Below are 22,383 nucleotides of genomic sequence, written 5' to 3'. Positions count from 1 at the left end.
TAGGTTTTATGAGAGTCTGCAGTGGATGTCAGACAATAAAAATATGAATTTATATATTTTCAGATGCAGCTTTCTGGTCCAAGGGGTTTACATTCGGGCAGCATTTTGATGAATAACTTCGAAGATGTCTGAAATTTTGGCTTACTGCATGACTTTCCATATTGATCCAGCCGAGAACTCTTTTGCCGCACACCAAGGAAAAAAAAAATATATATATTTTTCGGTACCAGTGAAATGCAGAGTTGATTGTGTTTGCTTTCTCTGGCTCTGACTCAGCTCCTTGATGTAAGGACATTTATAAAATAGCACAATCAGGAAGTTAAGTCTGCAGAAATGAATAATTAAATTAGAACAGCACTGTAGCCTGTTATGATAGCACTTACCCTTTTACTACAGTGTGTCAGGCAGGCTTTTCTCCTGTGTATCTATCATATTGACACACACAGAGCTCACCACCCGGCTTTAAAATGTCTGCAGTGCCCACATAGCTTTCATTGCAAATGCCACTCCATTACTTCTGATGTCCGCTTTCATCTGCACAGAGACAGCCACTTCCTTTGCTTTTGATAATCCATCTCCTTCTCTTTACTTGCGTAAACTTCTGAGCATCAGAATAACTAAGACTAATAATTAACTTTCTTTTCTTCCTGCCTCTCAGGTACACAAAGATTGTACATTCAAAAGTGATTTTTAAATCTAGTCTGGATGTTGAAACTGTCTTGGAGACAAAAACAAAAAACGGCGAAGCAGTGAGAGGGTAGAGAGAGGGTTCTCCTTTTTTTTCTGTCAACTTGCCTTCAGAATAAATTCAAGCAACGTCAGACATGAAAAATTCAGGCCCTTCTCATGTCGAAGTGATACAGACGGCATATGTGCTGCTCCTGTACTCACATTACTGCTGTTTGTACTGCTGAAGGGAGACAGAGACAGCAGGGCTTCGAATTTAAAAAGTTTTCCCAAAGAATATTAGGTCAGAGAGAAAGGATTAGTAGATAAGGATGTTGCCACATGGGATCCTTTAGCTTAGGAGTATTTTCTATCATGGTTTCTTTATACAGTAGGAAAAGAGTCGTTGTAAGGGTTCCTTCGCCTGTGTATTTATTACAAGACATCTTAATAGTGAGTTTACTTTTGGGGGCTAATGTTTGCTCATCATGTGCATATTTTTTTTCTGTGTGTCTCCGCAGCCGTGCTACGAGCGGGTAAAGGACTGGCTTAATGAGAACCTGGTGGCACTTTGGATCTTTGCACTATGCACAGCACTTACTCAGGTAATTACAGCTGGAAAGCTGTGTGATTTTTATTTTTTTTCCCCAAGACCCTTTAGCTCCATCCTTGCTATCTATGGCACTGCTTCAGAAAAAGGCTCCTACTTTGAGATAAATAAATCTAATACTGCCTGTTTCCTTTGCATTAAGCGTAGGAACGCAGGATTTTTGTGGACAGCTTGAGCCCATATAAGCCTCTTGTGTTACTGCTGAAGACCACATAGGGAGGTTTGACTTTCCATAAAATTCTTTTATCTCCTTTCCAGCCAAGTGATACGTGATGTGGTTTCACAATCTGGGTGGAGAAATATGCTCTGCCTGAGAACATCGATCACACGAGGCTCCTGTGTGGCTGTAGGCTGATTTTTAGTCACCCATTAGAGTCTCAGTGCCCTTGAAAACCCTGCATGCAACATCCTACGTGATAAACCTACACAGAGCAAAATGAAAACTAGATCGAAGAATGAAGAGCTTCCGGTCTTGTCGTAAATAATCTGTGGTACAGTACAACACAAGGAGTTATTTACGGTTTAAATAATTGCAAGTAAGAATTTTACAAGTGAAAAACCGAGTGAATATCTAACAGAACGTGCAGAGACTTGTGGTGTAATCATAGACTCCACGCTCGCCTGTTCAACTGCTCGTTAACACAGATATGTAATCAACCAATCACATCGCCACAACTCAGCAAACTCTATTCTGAGGTTCAAATCGAGCGTCTGAATCGGGAAGAAAAGTGATTTCAGTGATTCCTGTGGGATTTTCACACACAGCCTTATTGACGTCCGAGGTCAGAGGAGGATGGGTGGACTGCTTCAAGCTGAAAGGCAAGCAACAGTAGCTCAGAAAACCACTTATTACATCCAAGACATGCAGAAGGGCATCGCTGAATGCACAACACATCAAACCTTGAAGCAGATGAGCTTCAGCAGCAGAAGACCACAGGCTGCAGTTTACAAACAAACTCACCAAAACTGGGCAATCCGGTCATTAAGTGATGACGTGACGAATCCTACTTCCGGGCCTAAAGTAGTCTGCGTTTAATATGGCTTTTGTGTTGTTAACATGTTTAATGTTTTATATTTTCTTCTATTTAATCTCAAAAAGCTCCTAAAACAGTCAGTGATCACTGTTGACCTCCCTCGGCTTTTATTACCGCTAATCATTTATTAGAGCTCAGTTTTTAAAACCTTAGGATGTAACTACAGCCCAGCCCATGCAGCAGTATATGAATGACTAACCTCGTATTGTGGATGGATTATCTCAGTTGTTCTCCTGGCTGAAGTTTGGTCCTTTTACAGCATCCTGCCATGCGATTACATTTGTTCCTGACCACCGAGAACACTCACGTTAACTTTTATCGAGTGGAAAAAAAGTTAGCTTGTTTATATTATGCTAACATAGCTGTGTCGCTAGCGGTCACGTAGCACATCATTATATATCAGCTAGCCAAACTTCAGTAACCCTACAAACGTCACTGCTGTTTAGTTTTCTGTCTTCATTTATGTTGGAAGTGATAACAGAGCTGTACGTTTTAATTTGTTTCCAAAACCCCGCAGTCAGGACATGCTATATTGTATTTAGATAGAAGCTAGCGAGCTAACTCCCTGCTAACTTCTAACTCCGTTAAATGTCATAAATTCCGTTTTCATGGATGCCTGGATGTTAAACTCAATTGTTACACCTGGTAGAGCAGAACGCTGATCATTTTATTAAAGATGAAAGACTTTAGACAGTTTTTCAACTCTCAGTAATGCCATAGTGATCGTTTGATATATGGACCCGCAGCGGAGTTTAGGCCCAGACACGGCTAGTGACGTCAGACTTAACGACCGGATGGAGGATTGGAACACAGTTCAGTTTGTTAGGGTTAGAATTTGGTGTAAACATCATGAAATCATATTTTGGGCTCCTTCGAACCAAATGACGATCACTCATTTTCCTTAATGACCACAGCGTACCCATCTTCCGATGGCTCCTCCCTGTAGGATAAAGCTCAGATCATTCCAAACTGGTTTCTCGGCATCCACATTCACCAGATCTCAGTCCAGTATAAACAGTGGACTTTGCTACAGCATTTTGGCTGTTACCATATTGATTTGAGAAACCGAAGGCACTGCATGCTCTTACCAACCACAAAGCCACATAAGGAAGTTCTCCACTGGCTCCATGTTTATAGACCTCCATCTTTTATCTACAGTCTGTGGGTACATATAATTATTTACGATAGTTGATGTTAGTAAACATTAGATGAACTGATGGAGCACAACCGATATTAATGATATTACTGCTTGATCTAACAAAAGGCTTGCCTGCTTATGTTACACAAGATTTTTCATTAATCATCAGTGGATATTATTCACATCAGTGGCTGCAGTTTGGCAAGATTTGCATAGTTTTTTTAAAGGCTCGCAGACATCTCTTTATTTAGCAACACACAGCTTGCACACAGCTCGAGAGAGATGTCTGAAAACCCCTTAAAGTGCAGCGTGTTTTAGGAGGCACTTTAGGAATAAACATTTTAGGAGTGGATGAGGTTTAGATAAACCCCAGAAGATATTTTTTTACTCATAGCATTAGAGACAGAGAATCGTGACAGTAAAGCAACTTAAAACCTAGAATCTGCTTATACATAAACCCAAATATATCCATAAATTCAACAAACCAGTGACTAGACAGTTCGGATAAATGAGGGATTATCATAATAGTAGTTCATATAAACACAGGCAACTGAAATTTTAAAGGTACTTATATTTTAAGACACCATGTTGACTAAAATTGAATTATGAGAGTGTACAAACCATATTTTCATCCATCTTGGCTGTGCACAAAAGTTAGCTTTAGGGAAGTTTTATGGTCAAGGCTCGAGAGAAGTGTTTAATCAGGGTTTCCTACGGTGCGTGCGACACTGTTAAGTCCAAAATTGAATTTAAAAACCTTCTCTTAACATACAAGGTCTTGAATAATTAGGCCTTATCATATCTTAATGGCCTCATAGTATTTTATTATCCAAACAGAGCACTTCACTCTCAGAGGCAGAGTATTTAAAAGTAAAATGGAAGGCAGAGCCTTCATCTTTCAGGCCCCTCTTTGGAAATAGCTCCCAGTTTGGATTGGGGAGACAGACACACTCTCTTTTAGGATTAATGTTGAAACATTTCTTTTAGATAAAACTTATAGTTACGACTGGACTCTGAATTATCCCTCAGTTACTCTGCAATGGCTGCTGGGGGTGTTTCTTCTTTACTCTTGTTACTACTCTCATATGTTCACACAGCACTCTGCACTTAAACATTAGTTGTTTGCTCGCTTCCCTAGTGTGTTTTTTTTGTCCCGCCTCTTACCCATCCCCCACCCTGAGCCTGGTCCTTCCTCTTAAAAGGGAGTTTTTCTTTCCTGCTATTTCAAAGTGCAAGCCCACTGGGGGTCATCTGATTGTTGGGGCTTTTCTCTCTTTATCTTATGACAAAGTGCCTTGACTTGACTGCTGTTGTGATTTGGTGCTATATAAATAGAACAGAATTGAATTTGTGACAAATACAGTAACAGGAGCATAGATTGACTAACGTAAGTGGATTTTCTAGTTTTCTCTTGTTCCTTGAACACAGTGGATGTTACAGACAGCAGGGAGCTTGGAAATGTCTAAATGATTGTCTTTGAACAGAAAGATCAAATATAATTTAGCTTCCAGTTTAAAGAATTTGCTGAGATTCCCATTTCAGAACCACACATCTTTGAAGCACTTCTTTATTTTAGTTATTTATTTTTAACCTGTGTCAGAAGATAAATTGGAGACGGCACAGACCGCCAGTGGCCCACCAAAAAAATCCTGCAGTGAGGTCAGACGACAGAATCAATATAAGATGAACCAAAAACAAACTTTTCCTCTGTCGCAAGCGGTTAAAACTTTCTTCATGTCGCTCTGTGGCTTAAAATGTGTCTCAACTTCACTTCCTGTTGTTCACATATTAAGATGATGTGGTTCAGAGATCATTTACATAAAGGTTTGGCATACTTAGCTGATGAGCAGAGCACCTTCAGGTTTTTGAGTACTGCCTTCCATCTGATATAAACGTTTAAGGAGACCCTTGAGCTGAGTGCAAGCAGGCTCACATGCACAATTTAAGGCAGATGTTAAACTTTTATATACCCTTAAGTGAGAAGGGGTCACAGCTTTTGTCACAAAAAATAATTCCTAGACATGAATTCATAGAATTGTCTTATTTGCAGAGCAGGCAGGGTCCATCTCCACCGGGCTGTTTAGACTGCAGCACCTCGATGAGTGCATGGACGAAAATGAAAATGTGTGCAGACATTTAAGATTCCCGGTGGAGAAGTCATGCCAGCTTTGATGCTTCCACAGCGTTTCTCCTAATGCCCCAGTTTGCTGACATGTCTTGACAAAAATGTTGAAATGTGAATGAGCAGTCGCGTCCTTCTCGGGTTGAATAATAAAGCAGAAATCAGAAAGTCAGTCAATCAGTGGAGGGCTAAAGCTGCTGAAAACTCAGCCTTCTTAGGGTTTTCTGGAGTTTTTCTTTTTTATTGTTGTTGTTGTTGTTGTACAATTTGGTTGCAGCCATGAACACAAAGCCAACGCCACAGGAAGCTGTGTGATTCTTGTTTGTCTCCCTGCTGTTGAGCGAGTGCACGACTACTACCAGATTACAATCTCCGCATGGTTATCAGAGAAAATCGGTGTTATCAGACACTTGCCTCCAGTCAACTAAAAATAAATAAATAAACTGAAAAAAAAAAAAAAGATTTGCTGCCTAATGTAGGGCACCTCAATTTGAATATTTCATGCAGTACACCCGAGCATCAAAACCAGTCCCATCTGAAGTTAACGCGATTAGAGGCACTGCATCATTAACACAATCGGGCGGAAATGATTGTGCAGGGCGTGCATTAGTGGTCTCAAGAACAGTTTTCCATCAAATTTTATCTTCAGTGTAATTTCACGGCGTAAGCTGTGCTCATTTCTGCCTCTAATTTAAGAAAGAGATGGCTGCTCTTATCACTAGTACACAGAGGAGCACTCATCGTTCCTTTTGAGTTGGGCTATCATGTGTTCCGTGCATTTGCCTGAAATCTTCACATCTCCCTGTCAGCGTTCGCACACGTCTCCATCTTCCTACGCAATTACGGATAATTGTGGTATTGGAAAGGCAAGAGAGGAAAGCAACACTGCAATCTTCTAGTAATCCAATTCCACAATAGTTCTGCAGGGTGTAAAAAATCTAAAAGTATTAGTGCACTTTTTTTTTTCTTCCCAGCAACACAATGAGAAATTATTTCAGTATTTTGACATTTGAAATTTTTCAAAATTACACCTGGAAGGAATTCATTTCGTATTCCGGCAAACAAGATACCTTTAGGGAAGTTTTATGGTCAAGGCTCGAGAGAAGTGTTTAATCAGGGTTTCCTACGGTGCGTGCGACACAGCAGGGTCTACAGGAACGTTTTAAAATGGGTTACAGATACTGGTAACAGCAGCCATTAAGCAAGCTCACTGAATTATGACTCTCCCACAAATCAGAAACAATAAGGGCCAGTTCTGTATAATGAAACGATGTTGATTTATTATTCTAAAAAGTTCGAACTATGTTAATGGAGCTGCATCATTTAATTCACTCGCAGTCAGGCAAATGCACACTTGGATTGCATCTGCATTGAGCCATTTAAATCTGAAAAGCAGTTTTTTTGTGTGTGTGTGCCAAAGTGATTTGCGCACACATTAGCATTGCGGTGTCATTTCTGTGTCCACAGTGAAATGTCTGAATGCCACCATTTTGCAACATCTCTGTTTGTCCCCCGTGCACAATGAAACGACTTTTCTGGCATTTTAAGCTTTAAACACTCCAGAGACCAATTTAGTAAAAGGTCTGTTTTCAGGGGAGAAAAAGGCTCTTTTAGTCTGAATGTCTGGGCGGAGAGCTGAAACAGAGAGAAAGAGACACATTTACAATTTACCTGGCTTAATGTGGACGTCCTCCTACATAGAAACACGAGAATTTATTTTAGTCTTTAACTTTAAATTAAGGCACCTTTGTTTACTTTAACTAGTTTTTTATTGGCATGCAGATGAGAAGCATACTGGCTCTATAACTACCAAGTGAATGATTCAAAAACTTGAAAAATTGTGCAAACCTGCACAAATAACCGAGCGCTAACAGTGCCCGAATATCATCAAGTCTTTCCAACTCAGTCTCATTCAAAAGTGAGGTTTTTTACCCAGTGAATCCACTGATATTTTACTTTAGATGCCAGTTTCCCGCTCTAAAGTGAATTCACACTTAGTGAATTCATTATAGAAGACAACTGCCACTTAATTAACAGACTGCATCCTCAAGTGATGTGTTACACCTTGAAAAAAGTGGAGAACCATTGAGATGCACAAGTTTGATTTTAGTGGTACAAGAACAAAGTCATCAGAAGTAGAACTATGTCCTTTAATAATGAATCACTTCAGAGGTTTTCAAACCTAACTTGAAAGTTTTTTTTCAAAGTTTCTTTCAAGGCTGAGAACAAATGCACTGCCTAAATTTGCTGAATAACTTTCCGCTGACTGGCTTTATCGCTGTGTAAAGGACCACACAGGTTCAGCCATATCTATAATGCATCATAATGAGTCTGTGTGGGATAATGTGTGTGATCTCAGGTTGCATAACACTTTATACCAGTGTCAGTGAATTGTAAATTGATCGTTACTTTTTACTGGTATCAAACGCATCATAATTATTGTGATGTTTCATTGTTATTAGTATCATTTGTGTTACTATAATTGTAGATTGTATTGTATAAAATAACGACTCTATGGATACATATTGTATGATGTATTGCATCATAGATATCATGTACAAACGTGTCGAGCCACCTCTTATTTCTTTATATTTTGCCCACAAGGAGCCAAACTTTCGAGTCATTGTTCTATTATAGTTATTCTTTGTACTCATTTTGAGTCCAGTCCTTATACCTGACCATTTTCAGGGCAATGTTTTTTGTTAGACGAACATTTAAGAATAAATAAGTCATCTAACTCAGGGGATGGTGCTGTGTCTACAAATAACAGACAACTCATTTTAAATTGTATCTTTGGGCACTTTGTTACTAGCAGCAGGTCACAAAAAATTATAATCTGTTCTCATTTCTTTAGCTGAATCTATGAAAAATACCAAAGATAGCATAGTTTTACAGACTTGAAATAGTATTTTCAACTCCAACAATGAGATTCCCAAATAGCTAATAGCTGGAAACTTGAAATATCTTAGAATGGCATGCAGTGTGTCCTTTATAATTAATCCTAAATGAATAGTAAAAAATCCAGCAGAAATCTGACACATAGCTGACACTGGACTTTCAACTAAGCTGTTCTCTGAAGCATTTCAGCCAGTAGTGTTGATGATCTCTTCAAAACTGAATTCTGATTGCAGATAAGTACTGTTAGATTTTCATTCACTGTGCAATACCATCTGGCAGCAGCTTCATTTTTCAGTATGACAATGATCCCAAACACACTGCCATCACAATAAAAGCATAGCTGGATAGAAAAACACAGTGGAACACTATCAGTCATGGATTGGCCTCCCAGAGCTCGACACTCGAGATTATTGAAGGAGTGTGGGATTGTGTTGAAAAAGAACTGAACAAAAAGTCAACCAACATCCTGAAGACTACTTAAAGAAATGACAAAACTTGACTAAGAGAGCTCAGACTGTGTTGAAGAATAAAAGTGATCATTTTTAATTTAATTCAATTGTATTTATACAGCACCAAATCATAACAACAGTCGCCTCAAGGCACTTTATACAATAATATAACAGAGAAAACCCCAACAATCATGTGACCCCCTATGAGCAAGCACTTTGGCGACAGTGGGAAGGAAAAACTCGCCTTTAACAGGAAGAAACCTCCAGCAGAACCAGGCTCAGGGAGGGGCGGCCACTGGACGTGACCGGTTGGGGTGAGGGGAGGAAGACAGCACAAAAGACATGCTGTGGAAGCGAGCCAGAGATTAATAATAAGTAATGATTAAATGTAGAGAGGTGTAAAAGCACACAGTGAGTGGAAAAGGTGCCTGAATAAGCATATTATAACCGATATGTGATATTGACTTTCAACCTCTGTTTTTGTCTTACTTAAAAAAGATAAAGCAGAATATTTAGCCAACATATCTTACACTTATTTGAGTGTTGGGACTGTCTCCTTATCATTATCAGAGATACACTTCCTCTTCTTTCAGCTGCTCGCCACAGCGAATCATCACATCTGCCTCCTCAGTCTATTACTAGCATCCTTCTCTGTCACAGGAACCCTCTAGGTGATCTGTGATCGTTCTCTCTTCCCTAGCAGCTCTGTCTTCACCATCCTTTGTCCAATAAGTTAAGTTAGCTACACTAAGAGTTCGCTGTAACAGTGGGAGAATATCTTTTTGTCATGTATGGTTGAGCAGGTACACAGCGATCCAAAAAGTGAGATGAAAAGTTCCTTTTATATTTCACTCCCAGATCTCTGAACCCTTTAATGGCCGGCCTGTTTTTGTTGTGTTTGTGCAGATCCTGGGTCTGGTCTTCTCCATGACAATGTTCTGTCAGGCAGTGAAAGTGGAGACCTTCTACGCCTAGCGATCGACCCTTCCCTTCCACCCTTTGGCGCACTTGGATTGTTATTCATCAGAGAGGAACGGCCATAGACCCACCCTGTTCTCCTCGTTCCTCTCTCCCTGCCTCTCCACCTGCTCCCCCTTCCCCCTCTTCTTTCCAGCGGTTGTCCTCTCTGTGACATTCGCTCTTGGATGTCACCGGTCAGTTTTCTTGCTAACTATCAACGAGCACAGTGTCAGTGTAATACCTGAGTTCCTATGGTTTGCTCTGTGTCGAAAGCTAATTTCTGTGATACATTTTATGAAACAGTATTACGAACATGTATAAAAAAGAAAACAAAACAAAATCCAGTGTAACCCCTTTTTTAAAATCTGTGTTTCGGTTTTAAATTATTTTATGGTTTGTATGTGTTTTCAAAACGAGAGCTACAGTTGAGCAGTGTGCACTGTGTAAAGTGCTTTAAGTGCATGTCTCCTGCAATGATGTGTATTAAATGTTTTGGCTCAACCTTATCTTGTCATTCCTTAACAGAAAACACCATTCTGGTTTAATGTGTAGTCATGCTTTTTTCTGCCTGGTATCCTGGATACTAAACATGAGCAATAATGGATAAAAGGGAAAAAATGCCACGTAAAATTGTTAATTTGGCCTCTCTGCCACGGCATTAAAACATTTTGTAGCGCCTAACTAATCAGGCATTAATTAGATACTTTAATGAAACCTGTGACCAAGTCTGAAGCTTGTGACTTTTTTATTTTTTTATTGGCTGGAGTTTTTCATGAGACACGGGAATAAAAGGAGGAATTTAAATGAACAGTACAGTAGAAGGAGCCTTGAGACTGCCCTGGGGCAATTTCCCTTCCAGCACCAATCAACGCACCAATGACAAAGACTCATCTTTAAAGTCTCCTCTCGCCCTTTTATGACTCCCTAAGTTCCTTTTTTCTCCTCACCTTGGACCGTCGACTATAATACAAGAAATACACCGAGTGTGTACACCAGAGACAACCTTTGATTAAATAACCCCAAAGGGGGAAAACGCTTTAAGACTTGTTTTCATCTGTAATTTAAAGTGCTGCAGGTGCTGGAAGTCTTTTTTGCTTTCATTGTGATTTCTGGTCCATTGCTTCTTTTTATTTTCTTTAATTACAAAGTCATGACCTCAAAGGGCAAAAGTTCTAACATTATCAAATATGTGGAAATAGCCCTCCTGAAATCAACCCAAGAAATTACAGTCAGCAGCTAGGTAGAGCTACAGGCCTCATTACTGTTTTCATATGAATCCAAATGGACCATTTTCAGACATATACACAAGTGTTTCTTTTACCATATATGTACAGGATTATGGGAATGTTGGAAATAGGAAATGCAATAAACTGACAGAGCCTTTAACGATTCTGGAGATATCTTCAAAACAGCTTTTAGTGTTAAACCACTTTCCCACCAGAGAGTTGCAGATAATGGTTGCACCTGAGAGGCATAAACGGGCACTATTTTACAGAGAGGAAGAAGCTGAACTTAAAGATAGCATTAAGGCTCTGAGAAGAAATAAAATCTTTAAGTAATACGGCGACAAAAATGTATATTGTGGACCTTTTAATGCATGTCAGAACTGGGTGTCCTGTCATGGCTCGCTTTTCATTCTTCCATTTGCATCCATGTAATGGACCTGAGCGTGCATTACTTGCCCCAAGTTCACATAAATGGCATGTAAATACTACAATTCTTGCTATTTTACCAATTGATATGAATGTACAGCAATATTCACTGATTACTGATATATATATATATATACCGGCCAATCACATGGCAGCAATAAATTTAGGCATGCAGACAGGGTCAAGGTGACCTGCTGACATTCAAAGTGATCATCAGAATGGGGAAAGGGTGATTTAAGTGACTTTGAACGTGGCATGGTCCTTGGTGCTAGATGCTGCTGATATACGGGGATTTTTCCGGCACAGCATTCTCTGGAGTTTAGAGAGATGGTCTGAAAAAGAGAAAATATCCAGTGAAAGGCAGTCGTCTGGGCAAAAATGCCTTGTTGATGTCAGAGGAGAAAAGCGAGACTGCTTCCAGCTCATAAAGAAGCTAAACTAACTCAAATTATAACCAAGGTATGGAGAATAGCATCTCTGAATGCAGAAAACAGAACATTGAAGCAGCTTGGCTACAGCAGCAAAGGACCACCCCAAGTCCCACTCCTGGCAGCTAAGAACAGAACAATCTCCTATTGGACAATAGGAGGGTGGACAGAAAAATGTTGCCTGGTACGAATTTTAGTCTAAACAACATGAAAGCAGGAATACATGCTGCTTTGTATCCACAATCCAGGCTGCTGTTGGTGTATTGGTGGTGGGGATATTTCCTTTAGCACACTTTGGGCCCAGGTTAGTAACTGAGCAGTGTTTAAACACCAAAGACTAAATCTCATTGCTGCACGTGGCCAGACCTTTAGGACCACAGTGTACCATCTTCTGGTGGCTACTTCCAGCAGGATAACGTATCATGATACAAAGCTCACATCACTTCAGACTGGTGAGGATTGTTTCCGGCCTCTTGTGGAATAGATGCCACAAAGCATATAGACAGTTCTGAAAGCAAAGATGGGGTTTTACACATTATTAGCTAGGATATCACTGAGTGATCCCTCCTCACTTTGAAGCCTCAAGATTAGCATTTTTGCCATCACCACATTTGACTTTTGGACCCAATATCTGGGCAAGAGTGATAAGCACCATATTAGAGGTTCAGTTCAATGTCTCTAATTAGGGGAGATGAGCCCTAAGACATAATCCTGACTTTCTGTTCTAACAAAATCCCCATTGCTAGTCATTATGAAGAAGAAAATTAGCCACAGAGACCAAAATTATCTCTGTAGCATGCTGTAACAGCATGCAAGTCTATGATGACTGACTCACTTGCTTTTGGAGTCAGCCTCTAGTGGCCATTAGAGGAACTGCAGCTTTTGTTTTTCCAGCCCTGGAGGTTGCTGCTTGCTTTTCACACATAAATAGTGCATGAGAACTATGTCAAAAGTATGCACTCCAGTAGCGGTGTTGGATCCAAGCATGCAATGTGTGAAAGACAGGAAACACGATGGAACAATCACAAGTCAATCCCATGGCCCACATAGAGACAGAAGCAGCTTTCACTCACACATTCACACATTTATTATTCATGTGGTATATCCCTGTTAAACTGAAGCATTTTCAAGTAAATCTCATACAAAGCACACTTTCAACAAGCACTTCCATTTTTCTAGAACATGTAATTGAACTTAACTATCCAGCAAGGACACCGATAATACTGACAGGATGTCAAAGACACGCAAATGTGACATTTCAATAAGAAATTTAATACATATGAGAATACAAGGAGACTCAGAATGGTGTCAGCACACAGCGGTTCGGGATTCTGTGTTATGTAAGTTTGAAAATTTTGCGGTTTTGGAAACAGTGGACCACAGTAAGATCTCATATCTTGGGCTTGTATTTGAGTTTGTTTGTTTTTTTGTGTGTTAGGATGCCGGGGTCGTTGACCCAGTGTTTTGAGTTTATTATATCATTTATCATTTCTAGTCTTTGGTTTCTTTGTTAGAGTTCTATCTTATGGTTTATGTCTCTGTGTCTGCCCTGGTCCCACGTCTCTGTTCCCTCTGTTGCAGTGCCTGCCTGTGAGTCTATGTCTGTAAGTTCAGTCTGTGTTATGTTTCCTGTTTTACTTTGAAAGTCCTTGTCTCATGTAAATGCTTCTGGTTGTGCTTCCTTTGTCTCGTTAGGCCTGATTTGCTCCAGTTGTGTTTCCCTCCTGTTACCCATTCCCCGATTACTCCTCTGTGTATTTAAGCCCTGTGTTTCAGTTTGCCTGTGTTGTGATCTACCATTTACGATGCTGTGTGTTCTGTCTGTTTGCCTGAGTTTGGTTTTTGGAGTCTCAGTTTTGTTACATTTTTTGAGTTCAGCATTAAAGCTGTTTTGAGTTCACGTCTGTCTCCGGAGTCTGCACTTTGGGTCCTTTTCCTGCTTGCACACAGCCGCTCCTTAACATTTTGCCTGACTTGCTCTTACAAGAACGAAGATGTTGTTAAATTGGTTAGACATGTGTGGGAATTTCCTCAGCTCACTAATATCAAAACAAATATCCCTAGATTTTTTACACATTGATTTCAGCTTTGTCAGTTATAAACATTGGACCTTTATTACCTTGTTTTTGTAGGTTTTATTGGACCAACAATGAATGCAAACAGTACATGAAAATTATAGTCCTCGGTCCTTCGGTGAAAGAAAGCAGCCACGGCTGAAACCTTATTTCAACAAACAATTTGGATATTAAAATTCCCGCTCCCTGCCTGTAATGGCTCAGAACCTGCAATTATACAGAAAATAGAAAATATTCTAACCCCGGTGGCGATCATTATCCTCAAACCGCAACGAAAAAGAAAAGACAGTGTGTTGGTAAAGTGTAAAAGCAAGGTTCATGCTGAGCTAGGTTTAAATTCCAAAAACTAAATCTTTAAAACTTTAAACAAAATAAATCAGGGGATAGACAGCCCTTTTTTGAGGTTTCAGTTGGAAAAAACACACAAAAATAAATGAAAAATGACTACAAATTCACGTCAGAGGATCAGACGAGGGACATGTGATCAAAAAGACAGAAAACACTTGTTTTTTTTAGTGTGTGTGTGTCTCTTTCACTTTCTTGCACCTGTGTAGTAGAGTCAAGGGCTTTTGTGAAGCCCATTGTGTCACATTCTGTCCACGGTCAGACTGCAATAGTCTGGATACAAAGAAAGTGACAAATCAGCAGCTGCAAAAAGCCCACAGGTGTGTGTAGCAATGCTAAAACAAGCGTGGTGCGACGTGCCAGTTCCATTAGCAGAGAAATGTGGTTGCTTTCAACACAGCAAGCCTTCTCCAAACCCCAATGCCTCTTCACCTCCTCGTCCCTCTGTTTCCTCACAAATTCACCTCAGTATTTTAGCACTTCTGCCCCCCCCCCAAACCTTCACATGCATTATTCACGCTCATGTTCGTGGACTTTCTCCCATCTTGTGCTTGATCAATAAAACATACCTGTGTGCTTGCTCCCTACACCCCTCAATCCTCTTGTCTCGCTCCCAGAGCGAAATCCTTGAGTCCCCGCTGAGGTGATAAAACAGGATGGCCTTTTCAAAGTGGGAGAAAATGACTACAATCCAGGCCATCTCTCACCAGCGTGAGTTGCGTCTCTAATTTGGTTAGCAAAAGGAAGTCCTTGTATTTGTCACACACTTAGAGAAACCAACCTTTTGTCATGTTCCTGGGTCTGTTGACCCAGCGTTTTAAGTTTTAGTTTATTTGCATTTTGTTTATGTTTAAGTTCATTAGATTAGCAAAGTTCATTTGGTTATTCGACTCCTTGTGTTTTCTTCCCCTGTATTTAAGTTTCCCTCACCCTTTGTGTTTCATGCTGTGTGTCTTATGTTATCAGGTTTGTATTATGTCTGTCTCGTGTTTCCTGTTTTATTTTGAAGGAGTCGTGTGTTCTTTGTTCATTGTATGTAGTTTCACTTCCCTTGTCCTGTCATTAGGCTCATGTCAGTCAGCTGTTCCTCCATGTGTTCCCATTTCCCCTAATCACCTCCTGTGTATTTAGGTCCTCTGTTTTCAGTGTGTCATTGTCAGGTCGTCAGTTGTCCACGCCATGCTTCCAAGTTTCATGTCAAGGTTTTTCTTGTTGTTTGTTTAGTTCTCCCAGTTTAGGTTAATGTTAGTTTTACTTCAGTTTGCCTTGCCCTTTGATTGTACCTTTTTTACCAGCCATATTAAACAGCTCGCTTTTTGTTAACATTCAAGTTTTGTTCCCTGTTCCTTGGAGTCTGTATTTTGGGTCCACTCTTCACAATACATACAGTCTCCCTCCGCCAGACTCTGACACCTTTATCTAAGTTTCCTCCAAGAAAGAGGAGGCACAATCCAAAATATTCTATCACCAGAGAACAAAGTAAGATAAATGAAGTTTAACTTCAGGCTGTTAAATTCTTAAAAATGCAAATCCAAAACAGACTAATATGATGCAGCACAGGGTGTCTTTTGTCCCCTCACTCCCAACTGGTGGTAGCAGACGGCTGCAGATGGAGGTTTCTTCCTGTTAAAAGGGAGTTTTTCCTTCCCATTGTGACCAAGTGCAAGACTGTTGGGGTTTTCTCTGTACTATTGAACGTTTTTGCCTAAAATGGCTCAGAACCTCCAACCATACAGAAACTAGAAAGTATTCTAACCTTGGTGGTGATCATTATCCTCAAACTGCAAAGAAAAAGAAAACTGACAGAGTGAAAAACTAAAGCTTTAAAAATTAATAATTAAATAAAACAGGCGTTTTTTGTTTTAGGGTTTGTTTTGTTTGTTTTTAAGAATATAGTGCACGTTGAGGCAACTCTTGTTCTGCTCTGGTGCTATATAAATAAAACTGAATTGAATTAAATGTTCTGCGTGCCAGATGTTAAAATGTGTTGCATCAAAGTGTTAAAAAAAAAAAAAAAACCTCCACGATTACGTGATTTGATTAGGATCCTCTGTATCTCACATCGGCATTCATTCACCCAAACATTACACCTACATATGATCTTGCTCCAAAACCATAAGAAATAACCTGCTGCTGCATCATCCTCCACTCCTCTGGGAGGCTCTCCATTTGCTTTTCTATTTTAGAATCTGGCTGCAGGGGGAGATGCTACTTCTGGCCCAATCATGGCCCACTTTCACTCGCTGGCTCACAGCTGATGTTCCAGTTCATCCACATTCCTACAGGGGATGATAATAGTAAGATAATCGAGCAGTAATTAGGTAACACTTGGCGTCAACTCACTGTGATGTATTACTTGACTCCGGGGTACAAAAGTGATGTTGAGGCACCGACTAATGAAAAAAAAAAAGTCATTATTATATAATTTCTGTGCCAGTTCATGATTCATGAAGAAAGTGGTGAGTTTGATGAGTCACAGATATTTATGAATAAATCAGAACCTCCTCATTTTTTAATACTGCTCTCTGATCGCTGATTTTTATTTACACATCTTTGCTAGAAATTCAGCGACTACTTACTAACATTTATTATTGATGCTAACTCGTCTAGTGTATTTGTGTGTGTGTGTGTTATCATTTTAAAGTGCTTCTCGCTGTCTGTGATGTTGCCTGCCTCACATTTGAGCCTCATACCTGCCAGACATTTCCACTTCACTATGACAGCAGTCCCAGTTGGCCAGGGTGCCTAGACCTTTTTTTTCCCCCACAGCAGCATCTCATCACAGCAAAAGCACAGGTGTAACTGATAATATTAAAAATGACTGCATTTCATTTCATTGAGCCTGTTCCAGCGTCTTAGTATTGTGTATGCTGGCTCTGTGTCACAGCTCTCCGAGACACTCGATGGAACTGATCCACCATGAATGAAATTTGTTCACCTGTGCTTTCCCAGCTGGCCCAATTGAAAATAGCTGTCATGGAAAAGAAAAAGGCGAATATAACAAATTTAACTGATTCACTGGAAAGACGGCACTTATAATAGTATTTCATTGAAAATTACTGATTTAATCTACTACGTGTATCTGATATTTTCCCTTATCATGAAGGGGTTGGCTTATATTTAATAAAAACAACTTAACTGCAGCCGCTGAAAGCTCATAACTGTATCTGGATATTGTGCATCATGGCTCACTGTCATGGCTCATTGGGAAACAGATATGTAGTAAGCCAATTACATGGCAGCAACTCAGTGCATTTAGCCACGCAGACATGGCCAATGTGCTGATGTTCAAATCAAGCAAGAGACTCTGAACATGGCATGTTTGCTGGTGTTGGGCTGGTCTGAGTCAGCGAAGAACAGGTGACTGATGCTCCAGTTTGCTGTGGCTCTCCAAAGCTGGGCAACAGAAGGTTGGAAAAAGGTTACCTATGAGTCTCTATTTCTGTTGCCACGTTCAGATAAAAGAGTCAGTTGACCCAGTGCAAACATCATAAAAGCGTGGATCTATCCTGGCTTGTATCAATGGTTCAGGCTGGTGGGGGATGTAATGGTGAGGGCATTTTCTTGGCAAAGTTATTGCCCCTTAAATGTTTAAATATTTCACCCTAACTGAGTGTCACGGCTCATCAAGTCCATCCCTTCGTGACTAAAGTGTATCCATCTTCTGATTCCAGCAGGATGTTATCACTAAGCTCAAACTGGTTTCTTGAACATGGCAGTGAGTTCCCTGTACTCCCTGTAAATGGGCTCCACACTCATCAGATCTCAATCCAACAGAGCACTTTTCAGATGTGGTGAGAGATCAAATCTGCAGCAACTCTGTGATGCTATCGTGTCAACATGAGCCAAAATCTCAGAGGAATGTTTGAAGGACCATGACGAATGCGTGTCATGAAGAATTAATGCAGTCGTGAAGGGAACCTAGTATAAGCAAGGTGTACCTAATGAAGTGGCTGATGAGCGAATACACTTGACTATGTGAGCATGTTAACATCTGCATCATTCCACATGTAGTAGTGTCTCTGTGTATTGTGATTTGTGATCATACAGTATGCATTATCCTATTGTGTAACACAGGGTTTTTGACTCATTGAGACGACTTTAAAAAGGCTTCAAATTCTAAATAATTCCAAGTATTTATTCCCATCTTGTCCTTCAGTGAACAAAATCTGTGTGGTCAGACTTTAAACCAGCCATGTGAGGTAAAAAGTTTGACCTGGCAAACTCCCCTGCATGTGGTCATCAATCAAACTCTGGCTGGGGTCCTTTAAATCGCCACTGATCAACTGACATACCAGATTGCAGCGCAGTTTGTAAGCAGCAGAAAATAACTTTGGCTTCAGTAATTTTTTCTTTACATTTCTCAAGCTGAGAGTGAGAAAATACAAACCACACAGCACTGACTATTTTAATACTGCTCCAATTGCTTTTCCACAATGTGGGCTTTTTGTAAACTCTGGTTTACAATCCAGAACAACTCTTCCTCTCTTTATGCTGAATTGTGATGCCAGCACTGATAATACTGTCCCGGTGCATTAAAAGGACACGGCAGAAGTCTGGCGAGTGGCGACAAATGAAGAGCTGGGGGGTTTCTGCACAGAAGAATATATGTCCCTCACATTGTAAAATGTCATTTTTTAAAAAGCAGTTTAAATAATTTACGTATTTCATTAGCAGACATTTGTGTTTGGTAAATAATATCAGATTACAAAGAAATGCACAGTATTTCTATTCATTTAGCTCCCTGTTAAGTCCAAAATTGAATTTAAAAACCTTCTCTTAACATACACGGTCTTGAATAATTAGGCCTTATCATATCTTAATGGCCTCATAGTATTTTATTATCCAAACAGAGCACTTCACTCTCAGAGGCAGAGTATTTAAAAGTAAAATGGAAGGCAGAGCCTTCATCTTTCAGGCCCCTCTTTGGAAATAGCTCCCAGTTTGGATTGGGGAGACAGACACACTCTCTTTTAGGATTAATGTTGAAACATTTCTTTTAGATAAAACTTATAGTTACGACTGGACTCTGAATTATCCCTCAGTTACTCTGCAATGGCTGCTGGGGGTGTTTCTTCTTTACTCTTGTTACTACTCTCATATGTTCACACAGCACTCTGCACTTAAACATTAGTTGTTTGCTCGCTTCCCTAGTGTGTTTTTTTTGTCCCGCCTCTTACCCATTCCCCACCCTGAGCCTGGTCCTTCCTCTTAAAAGGGAGTTTTTCTTTCCTGCTATTTCAAAGTGCAAGCCCACTGGGGGTCATCTGATTGTTGGGGCTTTTCTCTCTTTATCTTATGACAAAGTGCCTTGACTTGACTGCTGTTGTGATTTGGTGCTATATAAATAGAACAGAATTGAATTTGTGACAAATACAGTAACAGGAGCATAGATTGACTAACGTAAGTGGATTTTCTAGTTTTCTCTTGTTCCTTGAACACAGTGGATGTTACAGACAGCAGGGAGCTTGGAAATGTCTAAATGATTGTCTTTGAACAGAAAGATCAAATATAATTTAGCTTCCAGTTTAAAGAATTTGCTGAGATTCCCATTTCAGAACCATACATCTTTGAAGCACTTCTTTATTTTAGTTATTTATTTTTAACCTGTGTCAGAAGATAAATTGGAGACGGCACAGACTGCCAGTGGCCCACCAAAAAAATCCTGCAGTGAGGTCAGACGACAGAATCAATATAAGATGAACCAAAAACAAACTTTTCCTCTGTCGCAAGCGGTTAAAACTTTCATGTCGCTCTGTGGCTTAAAATGTGTCTCAGCTTCACTTCCTGTTGTTCACATATTAAGATGATGTGGTTCAGAGATCATTTACATAAAGGTTTGGCATACTTAGCTGATGAGCAGAGCACCTTCAGGTTTTTGAGTACTGCCTTCCATCTGATATAAACGTTTAAGGAGACCCTTGAGCTGAGTGCAAGCAGGCTCACATGCACAATTTAAGGCAGATGTTAAACTTTTATATACCCTTAAGTGAGAAGGGGTCACAGCTTTTGTCACAAAAAATAATTCCTAGACATGAATTCATAGAATTGTCTTATTTGCAGAGCAGGCAGGGTCCGTCTCCACCGGGCTGTTTAGACTGCAGCACCTCGATGAGTGCATGGACGAAAATGAAAATGTGTGCAGACATTTAAGATTCCCGGTGGAGAAGTCATGCCAGCTTTGATGCTTCCACAGCGTTTCTCCTAATGCCCCAGTTTGCTGACATGTCTTGACAAAAATGTTGAAATGTGAATGAGCAGTCGCGTCCTTCTCGGGTTGAATAATAAAGCAGAAATCAGAAAGTCAGTCAATCAGTGGAGGGCTAAAGCTGCTGAAAACTCAGCCTTCTTAGGGTTTTCTGGAGTTTTTCTTTTTTATTGTTGTTGTTGTTGTTGTACAATTTGGTTGCAGCCATGAACACAAAGCCAACGCCACAGGAAGCTGTGTGATTCTTGTTTGTCTCCCTGCTGTTGAGCGAGTGCACGACTACTACCAGATTACAATCTCCGCATGGTTATCAGAGAAAATCGGTGTTATCAGACACTTGCCTCCAGTCAACTAAAAATAAATAAATAAACTGAAAAAAAAAAAAAAGATTTGCTGCCTAATGTAGGGCACCTCAATTTGAATATTTCATGCAGTACACCCGAGCATCAAAACCAGTCCCATCTGAAGTTAACGCGATTAGAGGCACTGCATCATTAACACAATCGGGCGGAAATGATTGTGCAGGGCGTGCATTAGTGGTCTCAAGAACAGTTTTCCATCAAATTTTATCTTCAGTGTAATTTCACGGCGTAAGCTGTGCTCATTTCTGCCTCTAATTTAAGAAAGAGATGGCTGCTCTTATCACTAGTACACAGAGGAGCACTCATCGTTCCTTTTGAGTTGGGCTATCATGTGTTCCGTGCATTTGCCTGAAATCTTCACATTACCCTGTCAGCGTTCGCACACGTCTCCATCTTCCTACGCAATTACGGATAATTGTGGTATTGGAAAGGCAAGAGAGGAAAGCAACACTGCAATCTTCTAGTAATCCAATTCCACAATAGTTCTGCAGGGTGTAAAAAATCTAAAAGTATTAGTGCACTTTTTTTTTTCTTCCCAGCAACACAATGAGAAATTATTTCAGTATTTTGACATTTGAAATTTTTCAAAATTACACCTGGAAGGAATTCATTTCGTATTCCGGCAAACAAGATACCTTGGGCCTGGACTGGGATGTAAGACGGAAATGCTGAAAGGACAAAGAACAAAACAGCTCTGATCACAAGCTTGCAGAAAGGAGACAACAAACGGGGCACGACAGCCCCTCAGCTGCAGCAGGACAGGAATGGCAATAATAAATTATGTGCCAGAAAGTAGGGGCTCCCTGCCAGGGTCGAAAGCATTAACCATGCTGTTTAGAGTCCATAAAATAGTCCAGTTGTGCGCTGGAGGGGGAAACACGTTTATCTGGGGACAGTGTGGAGTCCCGCTTGCTTGAATCTGTGACAAAGACATCAGGCTTTTTTTGGAGACACGAGTAACCACAATATGAAAGGCAGCTGGTGCAAAAACGTGCAGAGCTGTCAAAGGAAAATCACACGAAAATGTTTTGGTGGTTTCAAACTGGGTTTCAAACTCAGGTGCAGTGCAGAGTTTCCCAACCTGAGGCTGGAAAAGTGTAGGCGGAGAGGTATTGGCAGCGGGAATGAAAAGGTTCACATGTTTAAGTTTGACTAACAAGAAGGGACACCTCCATTATCACTTCTTACTATTTTTCAATGAACTTTTCTCTTGTGAGAACCCAAATTTGTAGATCATTGAACTGCTGCATCATAAAGTCTGAAGAATCTGACCGGGACGTCTGTGTAGAACATTTGCTGTCATTTCTACAGAAACCTCACGTGTTCTTTCAAGAGACAATCCTGACATAATTCTCCATCCAACTATTAGTGGCAGTTATCAGGTCTACCGCCTAATGCAACATCATTAGTGCCTTAAAGACTTTAGACACCGCCTG

General features: G+C 40.2%; 1 protein-coding gene across 2 annotated transcripts in view; it reads left to right on the top strand.

Annotated features, from left to right (window-relative positions):
* tspan4a (tetraspanin 4a) overlaps nucleotides 1-10,278 on the top strand; it is a 183,897-nt gene extending 173,619 nt beyond the window's left edge. For both annotated transcript variants that reach the window (XM_080884908.1, XM_080884907.1), the window contains 2 exons: nucleotides 1,188-1,271; nucleotides 9,824-10,278. In XM_080884908.1, the coding sequence (XP_080741034.1) occupies nucleotides 1,188-1,271; nucleotides 9,824-9,892 (153 nt within the window). In that variant the 3' untranslated portion in view covers nucleotides 9,893-10,278. The remainder of the gene's footprint in view (nucleotides 1-1,187; nucleotides 1,272-9,823) is intronic.
* Nucleotides 10,279-22,383: the final 12,105 nt, after the last annotated feature.

Source organism: Rhamphochromis sp. 'chilingali', assembly GCF_963969265.1.
Source record: "Rhamphochromis sp. 'chilingali' genome assembly, chromosome: 6".
Lineage (NCBI taxonomy): Eukaryota > Metazoa > Chordata > Actinopteri > Cichliformes > Cichlidae > Rhamphochromis > Rhamphochromis sp. 'chilingali'.
The sequence above is the reverse complement of the archived record's forward strand: the minus strand, read 5'-3'. Positions and strand labels throughout refer to the sequence as shown.